We start from the raw sequence: 24,088 nt of genomic DNA, 5'->3' as shown, positions 1-24,088 counted from the left end.
AAGAACCCACAGGTTGTAACTCCCAACCTCATCCAGAACTGAAGATTTTAAATTCCCAGATCCCAAGCTCCAAGCCATAGCAACATAGTCTTACCAGGGTTCAAGCCTATTGTCCCCCATCCAGGCACCCACAGCATCTAAGGAGGGAACAGACTAATGTCTCCTTAAATGATCCCAGGGATGCCCCCTTCTGCAGTGATGCATTGATCACCACTGGAGGCTTTCACCAGTTAGGAGGGATATGAATTTAATAGGCAGGCACTTGCACTGACAGCTCTAAGGACCCTGTCCACTTCTTAAGATCTAACAGAATCAACCTGTTCCCAGATACCTGGGTAAGCCCATTCCCTGGGAATCTCTAATGGACCTGCTCTATGTTTGGTCTCCTACTGAGAATAGATACAAGCAACTTTTCCCATCAGATATTTCACAAATTCCTCCACATGGCCCTGAAGATGATTGCCCAAGTCCTCCTTTCCATTATATAAGTTATAATGCAAATAATAGGGATAAATTGAAGGATGGAATTGAAAGGTATGGAACTGAATGCTACTGATATTAGCATCAAAAGAAAAGTCAGAAAAAGGCAGTAAATGATGAAAAATGGTAGGGATGGGAAAATTTGATGCTACATCAGGAGAAATTTTAAAATGTGCTTTCAATGATAAGTGGTTACAGTATTTGACTAGGCCTTGGTACCCTGGAGGAAAATAAGTGAATTATGAAATAATGGAAAATTGGCTTGAAATTATGGAAGATTTTGTGTAGAGTTGAAAGTTGGTTGCTGAATATGATAATAGAGGTATTAGAGAGAAAGCAAGCATGACAATCAAGGGAGCACTTAACTAAGCAGGACGTTAGACATGGATATGTGAGACACACACATGGTGTTGCATAATAATTATATATTCCTTTATAAAAGTATAATAAGCGCTTATAAGGAGGCCTGCATTGGTTGGGGACATGAATGTGAACATAATTTCATTTATGGGTGAAGTCACTATTTTGGCTGAGAATGTAAATGATTTGAGTGAATGTTAGTCATGTGGATGGTGTAATGAGGAGCAATGTAGGAAACCCTCAAATGATTAAATTTGAAAGGGAAAGGAGAATACAAATTTTTTAATAAATGGAGAAATTAAGCAAATGGGTCAATCTACATATCTTGGTAGAATGATGACTATAAGTGTGAAAACGGATGGAGAAGTTAACATAAGTAATATATATGAGATTTTTTAAATAACAACCAGTTTTATGTTCTATGACATCATAGGACTGAGAAGGAAAGGCTAATTTTGAAATAGAAATCCATGTTTGTGCTCCAAAAGTCACATACTCTTTCAAATGAGAAAAGACTTCTAGCTATGAAATGAACTGAATAGATTTATATAAGTAGAAATTCAAATTTTTGTAGAAGAGGGACAATGTTAATGAAAATATATTGTGCTTTCACAGTTCAACAGGGACATTAAATTTTACAATTCTAGCAATAAAATATTGAAAAAGCATGATAGAACCTTTTCAAAATAACATGAAAGAGACAGTGAAGTAAAAGCAAATTCATTTCCAATTCTATCTTCATTTCTACATAGTGAAGATCTGCACATAGATACCTGTACAACGTGGTGTTTCTGTCCAACCATTCTTCGAACATGTAATGAAAGGAGATCCAAGAAGAGCATAACCTGTGTAGCATCGATACTGCACCTTCTCCTGGGGCAAATACTTTGCCTTTATTTCACCAATAATCTGACCATTTTGAATTCGATGGGGAGAAGAACATCTTACATCTAAAATTTAAATAAAAAATTGTCCCATTCAAATAAAATGGACTTGGTTTTCCTAAAGCAAATGTCTGAAAACGTGCTCCCGCTTCTAGGTCTATTGTTGTCCATACTGTATTGAATCATTTGGAACAACAGGGGACATATGTGAGGCTGTTATTTGTGGATTATAGCTCTGCCTTTAACACCATTTTACCCAACAGGTTGTTTCTTAAAATGTCCAATTTGGGTATAAATCAGAGGATTTGTTTTTAGATGAAGGATTTTCTGACAGATAGGCCACAGTCAGTAAGGATGGGATCTCACCATCCCTCTCCTCTGATACTAAGCACAGGAGCCCCCCAGGGTTGTGTGCGCTCTACATGGGGCTACCCTTGAAAAGTGTTCAGAGACTACAGTTGGTCCAGAATGCAGCCACGCGAGTTACAGTGGGTGCGCCTAGATACACCCACATTACACCAATTCTCCGCGAGCTGCACTGGCTCCCTATTGGTCTCCGGGTGCAATTCAAGGTGTTGGTCATTACCTTTAAAGCCCTATATGGCTCAAGGCCAGGCTATCTTTGAGACTGCCTTCTACCACATAGCTCCCAGCGACCAGTAAGATCCCACAGAGTCAGTCTCCTCCGGGTCCCGTCAGCTAAACAATGTCGGCTGGCAGGCCCGCGGGGGAGGGCCTTCTCTGTGCTGTCCCGGCTCTCTGAAACCAATTACCTCCTGAGGTCCGGACCACCCCCACCCTATTGGCCTTCCACAAAGCGGTGAAGACCTGGCTCTTCTGGCAGGCTTAGGGCCGTTGATCTCGTTATAATGATCTTGCAAGACCCAGCCACGAATTGGAATGCATGTGTTTTAACGTTTTTAAAGTTTTTAATGTTTTAATGTTTTTCTTTTAACATTTTTTATGGGATTGTTCGCATTGTTTTATTCTTTGTTGTAAGCTGCCCATAGTCCCTTGGGAGTTGGGTGGCATAGAAATGGGACAAAATAAATAAATAAATAAATAAATAAATAAATAAATAAATAAATAAGCCCTTTCCTTTATTCCTGTACACACATGACTGCACCCCATTGTATAACACCAATGCAATTATTAAATCTGTGGATGACCCAACAATGGTGGGGCTCATTAATAAGAACAATGAGTCTGCTTACAGAAAAGAAGTACAGGGCTGACATTGTGGTCAAGAAAATAATCTTACACTTAACACCAAAAAAACTAAAGAATTTATAATTGACTTTAGGAGGAAGAAAGATGTACATTTACCATTGTACATAAATGTGAGGAGGTGGAGAGGGATGGTAGTTTTAAATTTCTGGGCACTTATATCTCGAAGGACCTCTCATGGACTATGAATGTTAACAAGCTTGTGAAGAAGGCACAGAAGAGGCTGTACTTCCTGAGAATGCTCAGGAAGATAAATCTATCTCAGCTTCTGTCCTACTATTGCAGCACCATTGAGAGTGTCCTGACATACTACATTCTTGCATGGTATGGGAACAGCTCTGTAGTGGACAAAAAAGCTCTAGAGAATCATTAAAACTGCCCAGAATATCATCAAGCTCCAGCTACCAGCCCTGGATGACATTTTCAAATCTCGCTGTTTGAGGAAGTTGCATAACATTCTCAGAGACTCTTCCCATTCTGCTTACAATCTTTTTGGACTGTTGCCTTCCGGCAGAAGATACAAAACAATTAAAACTCAGACCACATGTTTTCTGAATAGTTTTTAACCCAGAGCTATAATTGCACTCAACAATGAACTAAAGGGCCACCATCAGTGAGCTGTTGGACAACATTACTTGGTCTGTTGTGTGGATGTTTGGGTGGTTTAGGGGTGGGGAATTGTGGTGGGTAGGAGTGTGTTTGGAGATTATTATGTGTGTTGGACATGGTCTTTGGGTGTTAAGTGAATTTTGCTGTATGGGTATACTGTGTATACACGTACAATGACAATAAAGTTATTATTATTATTATTATTATTATTATTATTATTATTATTATTATTATTATTATTATTATTATTATTCTGAAACCAAAACTGTCAACCCACATCCTATAGCACAGAAAATACAAGAGTGATGCTGCAGGCTTGAGGGTGCTTCCCTTTGAGGTGAGGAGAGTGTGAGGCTACAGACAGAGGAAGCTCCTCCTCCTCCTACAGCACCTGTTTCTACTGATCTTGAAGAAATGAAACCGGGTGCTTTCAATCAATACTGTCATAATATCTGATCAGCCGCAGATTAATGGCAGAGTTGTGTTTGTGTAAATAATAATAAATAAATAAATAACTGGATTATTCTGCAAGAAATTTAAATCCTTCTATGAACTACATGCAGAAAAAAAGCTATCTAGTGAACCCCTGCATGATGAACTATTCTGGCCTTTTCCCTTCCAATCAGTCTGTCATGAAGCTGGATATCAAAGCAATTGATATCAAAGCAATGGATGTAAATAGACTGTCTACTGTTGACCTCACCCCATTCCTAAGAGATCTGTAAGGAGCGTGCATAAGCGCACCAATGTGCCTACCGTCCCTGTCCTAATGTCCCCATCTATTTGTATCCATTTCATGTATTCATAATCATGTTTATACTTATATCTGTTATCTTATACATGCTTTACAAAACAAGCAAACAAACAAACAAACAAACAAACAAACAAACAAATTGTGATCCTCTACCCTAGGCTGTGAGGGAGATAGTCTCAATATTCTTTGCTGATGTTCGGAAACCATCAGATCTGGCTGAGAGACAACAGATTAAAGGTTGCTTACTCCATTCTGTTGCTTTACTATTTTTACAGTTGATTATACTGAGGATTTTATATTTGGTTTTTATACTCTATATAAGCAGCTAACAGTCTCTAGATTATGATGGGGTAGAAGTGGAGGAAAAATAAATACGCATACAAACTTGATCATTCAAGGTAGGCAAGTCAACCACAGGTGATATTTCCAGACACAAATATTGTACTAATCTAAAATCTGTCCCTCATGCTGGGTTTCCATGACCTCACATAGACTGGATATCTAGGCTGACACCCCCACCCTCCGATTAGGAAATGCTGAAGCAGAGGAAATACTACCAAGGGTATTGAGCTGCATTTTTTCTTGAACAGAAAAGAAGACATTTCAAATTAGAGGAAGTTCAGCTTCATCCTGTCTCCCAGCTCTCAGTGTCTCTACCCTCTAGAGCTCAAGATACCAGTTACCATTGGCAAGAGTCTCCCCATCCTTTCTAATTATTCTGAAGAATAGTCCTGCAATGAAGTTGTAACTTATTTTTTTTTCCTGACTAGTTAAAGGCTATATTTTGCTCCTTTTTGCAGGCCACCTGAGGGGGAATGCTGGACTGTGGGTTGGAAGTTGGGCAATTGGGGATGGGTGGAAAAATGATGAGTGTATCAAAATGTCCAGAGGCTTATCTATTTATCAAACAGGAAAATTAAGAGCAACAACACAGGATCAGCTCGTTTTGGGTGAATGGTTCAGATTAATAATATTTAATTTCTGCTTTTTTAAAAAATGTACTCTCCATGTGAATTTTGTGAATCTCACCAAAAATATTATAGACCATACATTCCTACCTACACATCTTGGCAAGCGTGACCAGTTATTTTGTCTACACGTTACAACAGCTGATCCATGTATATCAAAACCATCATTACACTGATAATTTATTTTCTCACCATTCAGGTACTTCTTCATTGTATCTTCAATAATTTCAGCATTTTCAACTATACGGGGTGTGGGACACGTTTTTTTTTTTTTTTAATTTGATTTATATGCCGCCCTTCTCCGGAGACTCAGGGCGGCTTACAATGTGTTAAGCAATAGCCTTCATACTTTTGTATATTTATACAAAGTCAGCTTATTGCCCCCACAAACTGGGTCCTCAATTTACCTACCTTAGAAAGGATAGAAGGCTGAGTCAGCCTTGAGCCTGGGGAGATTCGAACTGGTGTAATTGCAGACAGCTGGATGTTAATTACGGTGCTTTAGTCTGCAGAGCTAAACCAGGCTCTGGTTTAAATGGATAGAGGATACAAGACTTCAATTTTCTGAACTGATTCAAGAGAATATAGGCCAAAAATAAACTATGACAAAATATATCATCAATATTAGGCCAGCTAAAGTCACAATATTGTTCACATGTTGATCAGTTCCAATAATGCTTCCATTGGTTATTTTAGTCTAGTCTTCTTTGCCCACACAATGTAAAGAATCATTCAATCTCTGGAACAACAAATACCTATTTGTCTGAGTCTGCATAGATTGAAAGACAGCAAGTTTGGCCTCTTTCTTTTAAGCATCACTTTTCAACAATGTTGCTTCAAAAACAATTACCTTGGGAAGTTCAAAAATAAAATTACTGTACCTTTACAAGTGAAGGATCCTACCCATTTTCCTCTTCTACATGTTTTTTTAGTAGATTCTTTAGTATCAAATCCATGATTGCATGTATAATTTATTATTTTTCCAGAATCATATTGTTCGCTATCTTCTTGCTCCAGTGAAGCATTGGGGATTACTGGAGCCAGACCACATGACTGTTCTGGGGAAAAAATGAAAAAACAACTTTCAGTATAAATCAATTTATGCCAAGATTTCTTTAAATATTAAAAAATAAGCATATAATTATCAATAACAGTTTTAAAAAGTTAAGATGCAAGAGTTCTGTTCACCTATTTACCTTAACCTTTGCAAAGAATTCATTCATAGGAGACTGTCTGTTTCAGAAGTCCGATGCATTTTTTAAAATAAAATTCTAAATACAGGTAGTCCTTGAGTCACAATTGAGCCCAAAATTTATGCTGCTAAGTGAAACATTTGTTAAGTGAGTTTGACTCATTTTACAACTTTCACTTATTAAGTGAATCATTGTATTTGTTAAGTTGTTGTTAAGTGAATCTGCCTTCCCCATTGACTTTGCTTGTCAGGAATCACATGAGCCCAGGACACTGCAACCGTCATAAATTTGAACCACTTGCCAAACATCTGAATTTTGATCATGTGACCATGGGGATGCTGCAACAGTTGTAAGTGTGAAAAATCATCATAAGTCACTTTTTTCAATGCCATTGTAACTTTGAACGGTCACTAAATGAACTAGATAATCTATACAATTAAGTCATAAGAGCATACATTAATATTGCATGATTTAAGTATAATTGTATTATGCATATACTTAAATACATTTTCTTTAGCAAGGGAAAAAACCTGAAGAAATTGATTAAAGTTTGGTTTTAGATTTGCATAAATGCTTCTCTGGCCTGATTTTCTTAAAGAGAAACCACAAAAAAGGTTTTGAGGTATTTCGGGAATTTATTAAAACAACATTCTAAAAGCAAATTAATAGAAATCTGCTGATTGATTTGTTCAGTTCTATAATTTAGAAATAGAGTGATTTTTAGACTGTGCGTATATGTTTGATTTTCATATAGTGTTTGTGTTTTAGTTTTAACTCTCTGTTCATTGCATAGAGTCACTTTTGTGAGATAGTCAACTATATAAATTATTAAAATAAGTATTAAAACCTTTTTTAAATAAAGTTTTTCTTTATCTTCAAAGGAGGGAACCAGGGGCCAGGTTCTGAAGGACCATTGAACCAGGGGTGAAATGCTCCCGGTTCGGACCGGCTCGGATGAGTAGGTAGCGATGGCGGCGGGCAGTTCGGAGAACCGGTAGCAAAAATCCCTGCCCCCGCCCCCCATGCCCAGCTGAGCCCCGCGATCATCAAAACCTTTTTTTCCTTTTAAATGGCTCTGACCAGCCAAGCTCTGACATCCCAGCTGAGTTGCCTGCTAATCAGGCAACTCAGCTTGGATCGCCAGAGCCATGTAAAAGAAAAAAAGTTTCTTTTTTTCTCCCCCTCCCCTCTCCCAGCCTCCAGCTTGCTTACCTTAGCTGCTGATCGCATGACGATTGCAATCCATGCATTAGCAAGCAACTGAATCTCCCTGCCTGCAATCAAGCTCATCGGTGAGCAGCTCTTTCTGCCTGCCTGCCTGCCTGCCTAGACTTGTGGACTTCAACTCCCAGCAAAGCTGGCTGAGGAATTCTGGGAGTTGAAGTCCACAAGTCTTAAAGTTGCCAAGGTTGGAGACCCCTGTTCTATTGGGTAAGTTTTTTTCCCCTTTGGGAGCTTTAAAAAAAAATAGTTAATTGGGTTTTTTTTTAGTTGTTCTTTTTTTAGACCTAGCCATTTAAAGTTTAGGAAGTTTTAAATTTAGTTGCTATTATATAAAAATAAAATAAAATAATATTTGTGCAGCTTTCTGAGATTTAGTGTGTTTCTGTAGTGTCTCACTCTAACTACACAAACACACAAAATCTCACAAAGCTGTATGTGGAATTTTGTGTGTGTAAAGTGTGAAAGTTGGTTTTTTGGGCTTTTTGTGCTGTGTGAGGTTCCTGCTTGTTGCAGGGGCCATTTTGGGTCTAGCACAGCTGCTTTTACATTGTGGGTGAGCCAGTTGTGTTGTGTTGTGTTGTGTGTGTGTAAAGTGTGAAAGTTGTTTTTTGGGGGGCTTTTTGTGGCTGTGTGAGGTTCCTGCTTGTTGCGGGGCCATTTTGAGTCTAGCACAGCTGCTTTTACATTGTGGGTGAGCCAGTTGTGTTGTGTTGTGTTTTGTAGGTTAAAAAAGGGCAAAGAAGTGACATTTATTTATTTATTTATTTATTTATTTATTTATTATATTTCTATACCGCCTTTCTCCCGTAAGACTCAAGGCGGTGTACAGTCAAGAAAAATATAGACACACAAACATCATAAAATTGCTAATTAAAATTATTACTTAGTTTGGTCAATTAAATAAAACCCAGAATTAGATAACATTTAAAAAATCATTCACATCTTCGTATGTTTAGCTCCGCCTGTTGGAACATCAGGGTCTTGAGGACATGGCGGAAAGCACGGAGATCAGGGATATTCCGTATCTCTGGGGGCAGTTCATTCCAAAGGGTTGGAGCCCCCACAGAGAAGGCCCTCCCCCTGGGAGTCGCCAGTCAACATAATTTGACTGATGGTACCCTGAGTAGTCCCTCCCTGTGAGAACGAACTGGTCGGTGGGAGGCTATTGGTGGCAAAAGACGGTCTCGTAGGTACCCAGGTCCTAAGCCATGGAGCGCTTTAAAGGTGATAACTAACACCTTGAATCGCACCCGGAAGACCACCGGGAGCCAGTGCAGCTCATATAGGAGAGGTGTTACATGGGCGTAACGAGCTGCGTCCATAATCACCCGCGCGGCTACGTTCTGGACCAGTTGGAGCCTCCGGGTGCTTTTCAAGGGGAGCCCCATGTAGAGAGCATTACAGTAGTCCATACGGGAGGTAACTAGGGCATGAGTGACCGTGCGCAAGGCGTTCCGATCCAGAAAGGACATTGATTTGGCCACACCCACCCAGTCACCTTACCAAGCCCGCCCACTAATTAAGCCACGCCCACAGAACCAGTAGCAAAAAAATTTAGATTTCACCCCTGCATTGAACTGAAGACAGAAGTTATGTCCCATTGAGGCCCTGATAGAAAGCAAATGTACAAAAAGCTAACAACAATTGAGGAAAGCCAGCAGCTGACTTTAGCTTCAAGCACCAGGTCATACTGACAAAAATAATTAAGAAGTCAAGCTAGGAATTATGCATTAAATTTAATTATTGGACCTATTCTTCTTATTTCTTTTAGGTTTGTCTTTTCCTTTTTGTAAAATCTTATACAAGTGTGTGCACGCACACACACACTAGCATGACATGCTCCAGCCTTTGTCACTTTTAGTTCCATAAATGCAATATCCTCTAACCATCAATTTTGCATTCAAGCCACCCAAAAATGAATGTCTGAGCCCCCAAGCTTTGTCCCTCCACCCTGTCTTGCAAGATAAACTTTTGAGAGATTTTATGTATTTCTGGTAGACTTAGTGAGAAATGATTCCTGTAGATTGGAGAGAAAGGTCTTTGTTTTTCCCAGGGAAAGCATAATGGTCTCCTGCTTAAAAAGGCCCAGCAATTCTAGCAAATATCTAGGAAAGAAAACAGGGCAGCCAGAATAGCACTGAAAATAAAGTGCTTTATAAATAAATAAAGGAAAGTTATGCTAGTAAAGATTAGACATGGACAGGGCAAAAAAAAAAAAAGCTTTGCACTGTTACTTACTTTGCTTTTTTATTATTATTATTATTATTATTATTATTATTATTATTATTATTATTATTATTATTATTATTATTATTATTATTATTATTATCATATGGCACTTGCCTAATCTATATACATTCACCATCTCTTCTCTGGAGTGGTAAAGAGGCCTTTAGGGAAGGCAATCTTTGAGCTGATTTATTAAAGCAGTGACCCTTATTTTGCAGGTTCACCTCAAAAAATAATAGTGGTTGTGGTGTTTTTTGGGGCTTTTTTGCCTGAACAACAGAGGGATGATGCAGTTGTATGATGTTCACATGACACTTTCTAAGTCCTTTATAAATTGTGAATAAGAGAGATTTTGAAGTCAGAATCCTGCTCTGATAAGAACAGTTCTGAAAGTATACATGATATTTCACATGAGATTAATGCTTGAGTTCAAAATGTGACATTTTAAGACCTGTGAAATTTCAATATTTATACAAAAACTCCAAATTCCTCGTTTATGCATCTTCATTGTCCCATTTCTAATATCAGCATAGGAATGAAAAAAAAAATGCATGGATAACTTTTTTTAGAACTCAAACCCAGTGTTGGCATTTCAATAGAAAAAATTACTATTTCTTACCTTTGCAAACGGGTAGCTCAGACCATTTCAAATTTTCACATTTTACAGTTTTTAACTGACTAATTTCAAAACCTGAAGAGCAACGATACTCCACAGTTTCACCAGGTAAAAACACTGTGCGATTCCCAATGTCTATTATACCATTGTCAATTTCAGGAGGAGATTTACATCGTAAATCTAGAAACAGGAACCACAGGAAGATTTGTTAATGAAAGAAATAAAATATCATAACAACATTTTTATTGTATCTATATAGCAAATCTGTTTTAATGAAACACGATTCAAAAAGCAAATCTTTATGCAAAAAGCAGCCACTAATGGAAAAGTAGTTGTGAAAGACTCAAGATGCTGCCAACCCTTCCATCATAAGCTCCTTCTTGGCCAAGTGATCCATAATGGAGTATGTAGAGCATATACAGCCCTTATGCCTGCCACCATATACAGACACAGGTCAAAGCAGAAACGTAAAGAAATAGGTTTAGCATCCATGTACCAACCCGGGCATGGGCACGGCAAGGCCGGTCTCCCTGGGGGCCTTCAGGCCTCCAAAGTGGCCAGGCCATTCCCTTGCCAGCTTGGGGCCTCATCGAGTTCCGTGACGCTTTGGCTAGGCTGATTGACAACTACAACGCCGATGAAGACGAGGAGGGCGGTGGTGGCGGGGGCCCCGGAGGAGGTGGAGGAGGAGGTGACGGAGGAGGAGGAGGCCTTTATGGTGAGTTTCCCAAAGGCACCTCCATTGCGGTGGACTCCAAACACTTCTTCTCTGGTGTGGGCTGCAACAAGCACGGTGTCTTCCTGCGAGCCGGTGAGGTGAAGCCATCTTATCACAACGCTATCACTGTCCCTAACAAAGCCTGGGTGAGCTCGGAGGAACTTTTTGCTGTTACGCTGATGAGATGTGAGATATCCATTTGTTGCTGGATATATTAATTTTATCCTGAGAGGATGTGTATGTTTGTGGGTGTGAATGGGTTAGGGATAGGTTAGAATTTAATTATTGGAATGGAAGGAACAGGTTTGGAGTGGCTGGAATTAGGGAGAATGAGGGAGTCGGGGGAAGGGAATGGAGTCTCCTCTGCTGAGTGTACAAGCAGAAGCAGATGGGGGCTCAGATGGGAACCCCGGTTCGGTATGAATGCGATGCCTTGTTTGCCGGGAAGGTGGGGGGCCACTGAGGTGGGGAAGGGGATCTCTGGGGGATAGACAGCCGGAATATCATGGTTATGACTGGGAGAGTAGATATGGTGGGAGCCAAGGGGTAGGCCGCTCTCGGGGAACTAGGACTCGCTACGTCAAAGCGATTACTTGTTCCGGCCCCTTTGGTTCTGGTTCACCGGGCTCACCTCATATACCTGGTGACTTGGGATGTCAGGGCCCTGGCATCAGGCTGCTGCTGTATAATGCCAGGTCTGTTGTTAACAAAGCTCCCCTCGTTTGGGACTTAATCCTGGAGGAGCGGGCTGACCTGGCATGTATAACTGAGACCTGGCTAGGCCAGGAGGGGGGGTTCCCCTCTCTGAGATGTGCCCAGACGGGTTTGGGCACATCTGCCTAGGGCAGGGGTGGCAGCTATTGTCCAGAAGAGCCTTTGTCCTTGCAGGATCCCTGCCTCGGAGATTGTTGGGTGTGAGTCTCTCCTCTTGAGTTTGGATTCAAGGGTTCAGTTGGGCTTGTTGTTTACATACCTGCCTCCCAGCTGCATGACAACAGCCCTGCCTGTGCTGCTAGAGGCAATAGCTGGGTTGGCGGTGGAGTTCCCCAGGCTTATGGTACTGAGGGACTTCAACCTACCATCACTTGGCGATTCTTCAGATGGGACTCAGGAGTTCATGGCTTCCACGACAACCATGGACCTGACCCAAGTAGTTCAGGGTCTGACCCATGGGGGGGGGGGACACACACGCTCGACCTGGTATTTCTCTCGGAGCAGTGGAGATATGATCTGGAATTAAGGGGTATAGAGGCCTTTGTGGCCTCTCAATGACAGTGGATCCAGGAAAGCTCCTTGTTTACTGAGGAGCTCCGGGAGATGAAGCGCCAGAAGAGACGTCTAGAGCGACACTGGAGGACCAGTAAATCCGAATCCGACCAAACACTTTTGAGAGCCTTTGTTAGGACTTACTTAGTGGCGATACAGGTGGCAAAATGTTCACATTTTTCCACACTTATTGCATCTATTTAGGGTAACTTGCTCCCTCCTTAAGGTTGGGGGAAGAGAGGAGCCCTTGCATGGTAGAGCTGAGGAATTTGTGCAGTTTCTGTTGGATAAAATCACTCAGATTCGGATGGACCTGGACTCTGATTGGGCAATACCGACCGAGATGATGGGGGCAGGTCTTAGTCCTATTGTGTGGGAGGAGTTTGAGCCAGTGACTCCTGAGGAAGTGGACAAGACTGTAGGGGCGATGAGCTCCTCCACTTGTTTGTTGGACCCATGCCCCTCCTGGCTGGTTTTGGCCAGCAAGGAGATGACATGAGGCTGGCTCCAGGCTTTAGTTAATGCATCCTTGAGGGAGGGGTCCTTCCCGCAGCCATTAAAGGAAGCAGTTGTAAGGCCCCTCCTCAAGAAGCCTTCCCTGGACCCAACAGAATTAAAAAACTTTCGTCCAGTCTCCAATCTCATTTCATTTTTCATTTTTGATTTATATGCCGCCCTTCTCCGGAGACTCAGGGCGGCTTACAATGCGTTAAGCAATAGCCTTCATTCTTTTGTATATTTATATACAAAGTCAGCTTATTGCCCCCACAAACTGGGTCCTCATTTCACCTACCTTAGAAAGGATGGAAGGCTGAGTCAACCTTGAGCCTTGGAGAGATTCGAACCTTTCCCTTTGTGGGAAAGGTTGTAGAGAAAGTGGTGGCACTTCAGCTCCTGCGATCATTGGATGAAACGGATTATCTGGACCCTTTTCAGTCCGGCTTCAGATCTGGCTACAGCACAGAAACTGCCTTGGTCACGCTGATGGATGATTTCTGGCAAGCCTGAGACAGGGGTCATTCCTCTATCTTGGTGCTACTTGAACTCTCAGTGGGTTTCGATACCATTGACCATGGTATCCTTCTGGGGCGACTAAGAGAGCTGGGAGTGGGAGGCACCATGTTGTGGTGGTTCACCTCCTATCTCTCTGGTCGATCACAGTCGGTGCTGGTAGGAGGACAGAGGTTGTCCCCTAGGCCCCTCGTCTGCAGGGTGCCTCAGGGCTCAGTCCTCTCTCCCCTCCTATTTAACATCTACATGAAACCACTGGGTGAAATCATTTGACGACAGGGGTAGGATATCAGCAATATGCTGATGATACCCAGCTGTATATCTCCACCCCTCGTCAGTTCAGTGAGGTGGTAGATGTGAAGTGCTGGTGCCTGGAGGCTGTGAGGATCTGGATGGGAGTAAACAGGCTCAGACTTAACCCAGACAAGACCAAATGGCTCTGGGTATTGCCCCCTAAAGACTATGTTGATTGTCCATCCTTGGTTCTTGGGGGAGAGAAAGTGCCCCCCTCAGAACGGTTTCGCAATTTGGGTGTCCTTCTAGACTCACAGCTGAGATTGGAACAACATCTGACAGCTATAGCTAGGGGGACCTTTGCACAGGTTCGTCTGGTGTACCAATTGCGACCCTACTTGGACCAGGAGGCTCTCCTCACAGTCACTCATGCCCTTGTCACCTCACGTTTGGACTATTGCAACACGCTCTACATGGGGCTACCCTTGAAAAGTGTTCAGTTGGTCCAGAATGCAGCCACGCGAGTTATAGTGGGTGCACCTAGATACACCCACATTACACCAATTCTCTGCGAGCTGCACTGGCTCCCTATTGGTCTCTGGGTGCAATTCAAGGTGTTGGTTATTACCTTTAAAGCCCTACATGGCTCAGGACCAGGTTATCTTCAAGACTACCTTCTACCACATAGCTCCCAGCAACCGGTAAGATCCCACAGAGTCGGTCTCCTCCGGGTCCCGTCAGCTAAACAATGTCAGCTGGCAGGCCCATGGGGGAGGGCCTTCTCTGTGGCTGCCCCGGCTCTCTGGAACCAATTACCTCCTGAAGTCCGGACCGTCCCCACCCTATTGGCCTTCCGGAAAGCAGTGAAGACCTGGCTCTTCCGGCAGGCCTGGGGCCATTGATCTCGTTATAGTGATCTTGCGAGACCCGGCTACAAATTGGAGTTTATGTGTTTTAACATTTTAATGTTTTAATGTTTTAATGTCTTCTTTTAACTTTTGTCTGGGATATTGTTGCATTGTTTTATTCTCTGTTGTAAGCCATCCAGAGTCGCTTGGGAGTTGGGTGGCATAGAAATGTGACAAAATAAATAAATAAATAAATAAATAAATAAATAAATAAATAAATAAATAAATAAATAAATAAATAAATAAACAAACTCTGATCTGACTCTCAGAGAAAGATAAAGGCACCATGTACAATGTGCAAAAGAACCTGATCAGTCCCTTGGAATAGAGCACACTAGTTGTAGGCTTCCCCCGGTTCGGACCAGTTTACAAGAACTGGTAGTAAAACCGGTGGGAGGCTCCGCCCACTGACCCGGATGTCATCATAGGCCATCTGCACATGCACAGAAGTGCATGGGCACGATGCAAACCGGTAGTAAAGGTAAGTAGAACCCATCCCTGGAGTACACAAATATAGAGAGAGGCCACTGTGGATAAATGGCTGTGAAGAATTCCATAAACCATGCTCTGAATATTATCCTGACCATTTTGCTTCTTATCTATAAGAAGCGATATTTACTTTATCTATAATGTCCAGTTTCTTTAAAATAAAGGTAAAACTGAGCATACAAACCAAGACAGCGTGGAGGTGTTTGCCATGTTCCATTTTTACACTTTATCTTTTGTGGGCCACGAAGAAGGAAATGTTCTTGACACTTGAAGCTAACTTCGTCTCCGCTCTTGTAGAGTCTCACCTCGGGTATATTGATGGCATTGGGAAGCTGAGGTGGTAAAGGGCAGATTCCTTTAACAAAACAGTTTATGATTAGAACTTGATTAGGATTAGGGCTGAAAATTATCTCATTTCTACTTCACCCAAAGAAGATTAATCCTAAGTATTTTCTTAGGAGGCTTTTATGTCAAATCTCTTGTTTACTGCAATTGAGAATGCCATAATCACAAAGAGATTGAAATTCTAATTATATTTGTATGATACAATTATCAGGACTTATTTTAAATCAGGCTTTCTTCATCCAGTTGGTAAATGGCTGTGTAGCAGAGCTGGCAAATAAAGAAATAAAATATCATAATCTCAAGTAGTCTTTAGATTTTTAGAAACTTTCCATACATTTGATTATGATATTCTTCTCTCTTTGGCAACTGAGTCTTACAGAAATTTGTGGCTCTCATTTTTCTTGACTGCTGATGTCCTCAAGTGATCCTGGGGAACTAGTTTTGTGTATCACAGCCATAAGATTCTGCTGATCCAAGGCTTCTATCCTTATTCCTGTCAGTCAATATTTGCCTTAAATTTCAGGAGATATTTGTTTGTTTGACAGTGTTTTGCAGATAAACACTTATGATAAGAATTAACAGCATGCAAAAATTAATCACTTTAAAAGTCAAATAGCAATTGGACACTAATAATAGTGTCCTTAATTTACCTTAACAATAAATCTAAGATACAGGACATGCAATTAGTCCATAAATGTTCTGTGAAAGAGATCAGTTTGGAACATTTTCCAAAAGAAAAATGCTATAACCATAAGACTGATACTACTATTGAGAAACAGTGACTTTATATCTCAGTCCTCCCCCCTCATTTCATGGAAGTTGAGTTCCACTAGCACTTTGTCCATGTAAACTGGCTGACTGCAATTAGAGACTTGCAGGTATCCAAGTCCCAAACTATATAGGTTTTATAGATCAACATTAAGAATTGACCCAGAAATCTATTGGGAACCAATGACAGGCCCTATGTGCTATTCCTTCCTTTGCCAGTCTCTCATTATCTATGAGGTAGACTGCTTGCATAGTGAGAATCCTTGACTAATCACTTCATCCTGAAAAAATCTTCTCCAAGATTTAGCACCTAACAGCATGCTCAGATTAGATCTCCAGTCATTGTTACATAGATTTCCCTTTCCACAATGATACAGAATGCCAGGATTGACCAACTGGGGAACAAATAACAACAACAACAAAACTACAGATATCATTTCCTATCAGACGATAGCAAATCTTTTATCTATTTTTCTCTCAATCATTCTTTTCTGCTATCTGCTCTCACATTTGTCTTCATATCCTCCAGTCTGTTTTTCCACAAACTAATATTTCAGGACCTAAATTTAAATCATGATGTCTGTTTCTTCCAATTCTAACCCTTTGCTGTTACCTAGTACTTATAATTCATCTTTAAACATTTCACCAGAAAACTCTCACAAAAGAGCCATTTGTTCCCTGTTATCACACTAGAACTTTACTACAATCATGAAACTCTCAATAGTACTTACTTATAAAACAACTATAATAAAAGACATATAAGATCAAAACCAATTAAACAGTTACCAGGTCTACAAATAAGACCTGGTCTTATTTTCAGGGAAACACAGTAGTGTTGTTCTAACTGAATAAGACCTGGTCTTATTTTCTTTTGGGCCCCATTTTTGGGGGATGTCTTACCCGCTTATTTTAGGACTATCGCAGCCAGGCCTCCTGCATGGCTCAGTGTGCTGATGCCATTGTTCACGGCGTGAGGCTGCACGTGTGAGTGGCAGCAGTGGCAGGATGTGGCACACAGTGCCCTGCTGCAAGCAGCAGCACCGGCACAACGAGCCTTGCAGTGTCCTGCCGTGACTGGCGGCACCAGCATGATGCCCCACATGGCTTCCAGCCGCGAGCAGCCACAAGCATCCACAGAAGAAGTCAGACATTGGTGCAACATTTATCCAGGTGTGGGAGGTTTGGCTGTGGCCATCTTAAGGTAAGTGAGTGTGGGGCAGCTCCACCCCCCATCCCCACCCTAGCTTGATTTTTACACATGTGCCTTGCCCCACTTTGTATAACCAGATGGTGGGCGGGGCTTAATTGGGGCTTATTTTGGGGAGTAAGGCTTATATTAGGCACAGTCATGAAAATCGGACTAGGGCTTGTTTTCGGGGTAGGCTGCATTTTTGGGGAAAGACGGTAATTACATAAAATAGCAATATAAGTCACTATTGCAAGATTGTTTTATTTTAAGGCCACAATTGGTGAAGCAGAAGGAGTCATCAAAGTTTTGTAGCGATGACATTTATACACTAGTGAAATTTAATTGTATTGCTCTTTAGCATATATAAAAATAGTTTGCAGGATTGATCATAAATTAGATTAAGCTGAACAAGCTGATATCGAACTATAGTATGAGGAAAGGCCACCAATTACCACAAAGACAGGTAACTAGTTGAAATCATTCATCTAATCCAGGCAAAGTTTACCCATTCACCACAATGTTTGCTTCTCTACGAACTAAACAAAAATAAGATTTAATTAATGCAAATGTAGTTAGGATGCCTCCCAGATTCCTACAACTTTAGAAAGGAATGAAGACATGGTTTGTAACCTGAATATTAAAATAGTTACATTTTATTGCAATATGTTTCTTATCAATTTATAGGTTTTTTTACATTTATTGTAAATTAACTGACTTGGAAGAATTTGTAGAAGGACAGAATATACTGTATGTATTGTTTTCCAACAAAATATTTATCAATAAATAGAAAAAAATGAATGATTTTTCCTTATTGAAGATTTTTTTTGGAATTAACTAGGAGTGATGTAATGATCCGATGGTCCTCTTAAGCAGCAGAAATTCTGAAACTTCTTCCATTGAGGTTTTTTTTGCTAGGTCAAGAAATCTGTATGGATGTCTCCATGCAAGTAGCAAAAGTCAAAGATGAATTCCGTACTAGATTTGCATGCTTTTGTTCTATGTAAATTCACTTAGGTTGCTGAAGACACAAAAGACTCAAAGCGAAGAACCTTTGTAATGTGACAAATGACATTTTATCACTGAATTTGCCTAATGGGGAAAAGTCGGCAAAAAGTATGCTGTCCAATGTAGGCTAGTAATCTGTGTTCCACAACTGAGGTGGAGTGGCTGCTGTGAAGGAAACAAAATAGCTGCTAAGGAAGAAACCAACTGATTTTAAGACTAATGCTGTATTTCCTTTTATCCTTGGATTGTTGAGAAGGATTTTTTCTACATGGCAAAATTATCTTTTCTCATTGCACATCAGATTAGACAAAGCATGCACAGCTCATGGGACCTTAAAGGGGTGTTGCAGAAGAAACTGTGTGCCATCAAAAGATGTTACATAGGAAGACAGTTCTCAAGTGTGCCCCATTTTTATTTTTTAGATATGATTAACGTCATCCTATTGAAGAAACTATAAACTTGTACGTAGCATGCAAACGATACCTTTACACCGTGGCTCAGGAAGCCATAATCCATTAACACATTTTGTTTGATGCAGATTGGAACCACAGCGGTACTTTGCAAACTGGTTGGTCTTAAACTGCTTTGAAGTCTGAACAGTTGGTTGAAAGACTGCATACTGTGGACGTGTACAACTTCGTGGATTAACTAACAATTCAAATATTGTTACATAAGTATTTATATAATAAATCCATTATTCTTCCTTCTATGTACATACTCCATTCTTCTTCTTCTAGATTATCTGATTTTATATTCCAAGTACATCTATCAAAAATATACTGATCAATATATGGTTTATTCATCTGTTATCTACTCTGATTAACAGATTATAGACATCTCTTTCTACTCTTCTATATAGGATTTTAGATTTGATGTGCTCCTCAAATTAAATTTCAGAGAGATAAGGCAGAGAGTTGCCTTTAATGAGATGGGCGGCATACAGGTTGGATTGATAAACAAACAAACCAATAAATCAATAAACCTGGATAATCTTATCCCTTTCCTTTCTGATCCCACTCTGAATTTCAAGGCTACCAGTTATAGATCTTCCCTATTGTGAGGAACATAGGAATCTTAATCTATGGTAGACTGTCTTGAAAACCGTTCAATAAAAAAACTATTCAATAAAAACTATAGGTTGACTCCTCTTTTCTGTGATAGCCCCTCAAATATTGGGACACTGCTGTCACGTCACTCCTAATCCTCCTCTTCGTTAGATTAGACATGCCCAGTTCCTGCATCCACTCATTGTATGTTTTAGCCTCCAGTCCCCTAATCATTTTTGCTACTCTTCTCTACATCCTTTTTAGAGTCTCAACATCTTATTTTTTTTTATCAAAGTAACAAAACTGGATGCAGTATTCCAAATATGGTCTTACCAAAGCAGTATAAAGCAGTACTAACACTTCATGTGACCTTGATAATATTCCTCTGTGATATAGCCTAGGACTTCATTGGCTTTTTTGGCAGCTGACTCATATTTAAGTGGTTGTCCACTGCTGTTGAGCTACATGCCACCTATTCTATACCTATGCATTTGATTTTTCTTGTCTAACGGTAAAGACATAATCCCACCAGGATTATATTTCAGATTGAATCATTTTCAAAAGCACTAAAATATTGCTTTTTCATAGGCCCTATGAAAATCCTCTTTAAATAGGGATCAGACAGGAAAAATAAGATGCCTGTGAACCATACTGGCATAAACCAATTCAATATAACCTATACTTCCTAGCAGCAATTCCCATTGTTATCCCATTGAATCACACTTCTGAGCAATCATGTCAATAATAAATACTGATGTATTCCAAGACAAGCCTAAAATTCATTTCTGTAGGTTTATTAGCTTACCAAGACATGAAGGTACTTCCCACTGCCCATGAAGACACTTAGCTAGGTTGGTCCCAATAATGGAATGTCGTTGTAGACATCTGTATTCCACGGTGTCACCATGCCTGTATATGGATGACTTAACATTGAGAAAATATCCATTTTTACTTGTTGAAGGTCGTCCACAAGTTTTTACTTCCTCTGTTGAAAGCAGCAGAAAAGGTATTATTACATAAAGGTATTAATAATTTAGCTTCTTCTAACAATTTGCCGCTCTGTTTCATGTACCCACTGTAACTCCATTATCAATAAATAAATAAATAAATAAAAATAAAACATTATGGACAGTTTTATATTTTTTCAGTTTTGTTAGAGACCTTTAATATCTCTGACAGAAAGTTCTGGTCAAATGAAGGAGGCAAATATATGTGAACATCCACATTCTACTGCTAACTCTCAATTTGTACTATATTACCATGACTTAAATATTTTTATTGCTAATTATTTAAATCATTTGCTGCAATTTTTTGTCATTATTTAATTTGCAACACTGAAGTCTCAAAATCTGAGGTGGTATTTTTAACATGAATTGGTGAACCAGCTAGCTACATTAGCCCACATTCATTTTATTTCCAATACTTTGTCCCAAATTTTCCGAATATCATGCTACCTCTAGCAATGTCTGAGTTTACTATTTGTTCTGATGGAGCCATGGAAATGCTACAGAGAGAAGGACAGCTCTCAATTTCTACTTCCTGTTGGAAGGAACAAAGACTCAAGTATTAGAACTAAGCACAGGAATATATTCATGACTCATGAGATTATTAGACTAAATCAGAACACTTTAATTCCTCTATAATTTTATTACTTAAACACTGGCAAGTAATCTCACCCTTTCCATTCTCTTCGAATAATGTATTGGAATCTGTTCTGAAGGAAGATTCCAGTTTGCACACCATGGAACACTCCCACCACCACTCCCCCTCCCAGATAAGTGCAAGAAACTTCCATGTTACATTTACAAGTCTGTCTGCTTATATTTCTTCTTGTGAAGACATCTTTCAAGCAGCTGCTGCTTACCTTTGCATGATGGTAAGGGTGCCCATTCACCATCCACACACTCTATGATTTTTGATCCATATAGTGCAAATGAGATCTCACACTGAACTTCCAATCGATCACCATGCTGAAATACTGCTTTAGGTTCACCAGTAACTATGCCATTTGAAATTATGGGTATTGCCGGACAAGGTTTAACATTTTCTAGAAAAAAGAGAATATCACTTTTATTTTGAGTGTTTACTCAAGTCCCACAGGGATATGCTTGAATTTTATTATTGTTATATCTATTGCAACTATTACAACAACCTCAGGACCAAAAGCAGTAGAAGAACAGTAGTAGACAATGTTTGTTAAAAATGTCAATATAGGTCTGGTGTCCAAGAGTATACATTAGAAATAACTTTAAAAACATAACTAAGTAGGTTTTTGTGTCTACTATTGCTATCCGTTACTCATTTCCTCCCTTACCCTCAAAAAGGTGCAAAGACATGTGAACAAAGACATATAAAGTTGTAGTAATAGCTAGAAATGCTCTTCAGCGAAGTCTACATGTGAGTTTTCAATAATTGTCTTCTTCAAAGCATGTGGAAAGTTAGAAGAGGATCAACTCTCCTGACTTGGTACTAACCAACAGGAGAAAAATGAATGAATAAAACATGGGAATGAACAATGTATTAGAAAGTTGAGGAAAGTTATATTTAGAACCAAGTGCTCCATTTTAAGAAAATTAATGTTGTACATGGTCAAGCATTTATCTTAAATGCCTAGAAGGAATCCCAAGAGGGCCAGTTGGCTAAATATCAGAGTAAAGACAATTTTCTCTTTCAGATTAAATACTGAAGAAAACTCAGAAGTAAGTAGTTTTTGTTGTTGAGTCATCCATGGCTGAAAGAAAAGGAACCTTTGATACCTTCAATCACAGTAACATTCTGGACTAGTTTAGGAACTTGGGAAGTGGGGCACTTATTGAGATGTTTCTTCTTATTCCAGGGCTGGTTCCAGTCAATGTAAGGTGGAGCAGTGTAGTCTGAACCTCTTGCTTAGTGGGGTGACTAAAGCCTTAGCCCCATCCCTTTCTAAAGATCTTTATGAAGCTGTTGGGGGAGGTCATTCACCAATTTCTATGCAGTATTATCCTATTTTAATTATACCTAGTTGTACATTTCTGTCCCTAGTTGTTCAAGTGAAACTGTCACAGTTTTGTCACAGTGTTCAGATGGATGTGAGGGTCTGAATAGGGAAGAACAGATTTTAGATCCAGCCTAAACAAGATCAAGTGGCTATGGGTTATTTACCTTATCAGTCTTAGACCTGGAAAGATATCAACCTTGACTCTGAGTGGAATTGCACCTCTTTGCTTGGGTTCAGTTCATACTTCTTGCACACATGGCTCCTGTTTGAAGTGGCAACTGTGGCTGGGGAGCTTTGCAAAGCTTCATCTTGCATACCAATTGTGCTTGATCCTGACCAGGGGTGGTTTCTACTTACCTTTACTACCGATTCACAACAGGATCACACGCGTGTGCGCGCTCGCTTCACTTGTGTGCATGCTTTGCTTATGCGCATGCGCAGAAGCTTTTGCACATGCGCATGATGACATCCAGGGCAGTGGGCGGGGCCTCACACCGGTTTTACTACCAATTCTTGTGAATCGGTCCAAACCAGGGGCAACCCACCACTGATCCTGACTCAGACCAAGAAAGAGACATCATAGAAGGCTAGAATGCATTTTATTAATATTGCATATAGCTAACTTGCAGATTTGAATGTCTTTCCCCTCCTCCTTCTTTTATATGTTGTGTAAATTAAACTGGTTTTTGTACATCTGCCCCTTCATTTGGGCTTCTGCAATTTTTATTTCCTCGCTGACTTAATAACAGCTCTTCTCTCTCTCTATCAAGGTCAACTTCTTTAGTTTTTATAGGGGTAATTCTCACAGTCATTAATGCCTTAGTAACCTTCTGATTGAATTATTGCAATGTGCTATACATGGGACTATGAAAATTCTGGAAAATTCACTTGGTCCTGAATGCAATGATGTGGGTAATTATGTATGTCTCTCATTTTGCCCATATGACATATATACTCTGAGCTGTCATGGCTCCCAATAGGCTTCAAAGTGGAATTGAAAGTGCTAGTTACAATCTATAAAGCCCTACATGGGATAGGATTGGCTACTTGCAGGGCCAACTGCTCCCAAGTGTATATATTGATCTGATTTCCCTCAATGAATAATGTCATCTTATGGCACCCAGGTTGTGTGCTTTTCTGAGGGATGCACCAGCCTTTTTGAAACATTTTCCCTCAATGTAAAATTGATCCTCACCTTAAACACCTTTAGAAAACCAGCTAAGATCTTTCCTTTCTGCCTTTTGGTCAGGAAAACCAGATTTCTCAAATGACGAGTTTCTTACCACCATTTTATTTTCATATAAGGTGTTAATGGAATGTTTTTATTATTTGTTGATCATTTTATCTCTTTTTGTATCCTTCTTGAACAGGGGATTATATTAGAAGACCTCCAAGTTACCTTCCAACTCTGTTATTCTGTTACTTCTTTATATATTTTTCTTTATGATATTCTTAATATTTTTTCTTTTCTATATCTGTTTCTTTTTTCATTTTTCCTGCACTTTCTATTTTCCTTTTTTAGTTTGTATTTTTACTGTCATAATTGTAATCTTTTATAAAGTTCAGTAAAAAATTGTATGTTATTTAA

General features: G+C 39.9%; 1 protein-coding gene across 2 annotated transcripts in view; it reads right to left on the bottom strand.

Moving 5' to 3' along the window:
* The window catches only part of CFH (complement factor H), a 74,736-nt gene that overhangs the window by 6,864 nt on the left and 43,784 nt on the right, over positions 1-24,088 (bottom strand). Inside the window, exons 13-19 of one of the 2 annotated variants that reach the window (XM_070940971.1) lie at positions 21,388-21,570; positions 20,329-20,508; positions 18,961-19,125; positions 15,355-15,525; positions 10,548-10,724; positions 6,164-6,340; positions 1,614-1,790 (exon numbers count right to left, since the gene is read on the bottom strand). In XM_070940971.1, coding sequence (XP_070797072.1) covers positions 1,614-1,790; positions 6,164-6,340; positions 10,548-10,724; positions 15,355-15,525; positions 18,961-19,125; positions 20,329-20,508; positions 21,388-21,570 — 1,230 coding nt within the window. The remainder of the gene's footprint in view (positions 1-1,613; positions 1,791-6,163; positions 6,341-10,547; positions 10,725-15,354; positions 15,526-18,960; positions 19,126-20,328; positions 20,509-21,387; positions 21,571-24,088) is intronic. The other variant, XM_070940972.1, reaches the window with a different exon arrangement.

Source organism: Pituophis catenifer, unplaced genomic scaffold (genome assembly GCF_029215685.1).
Source record: "Pituophis catenifer annectens isolate HBS135680 unplaced genomic scaffold, rPitCat1.0.hap2 SCAF_3, whole genome shotgun sequence".
NCBI classification, from domain to species: Eukaryota; Metazoa; Chordata; class Lepidosauria; order Squamata; family Colubridae; genus Pituophis; species Pituophis catenifer.
The sequence above is the reverse complement of the archived record's forward strand: the minus strand, read 5'-3'. Positions and strand labels throughout refer to the sequence as shown.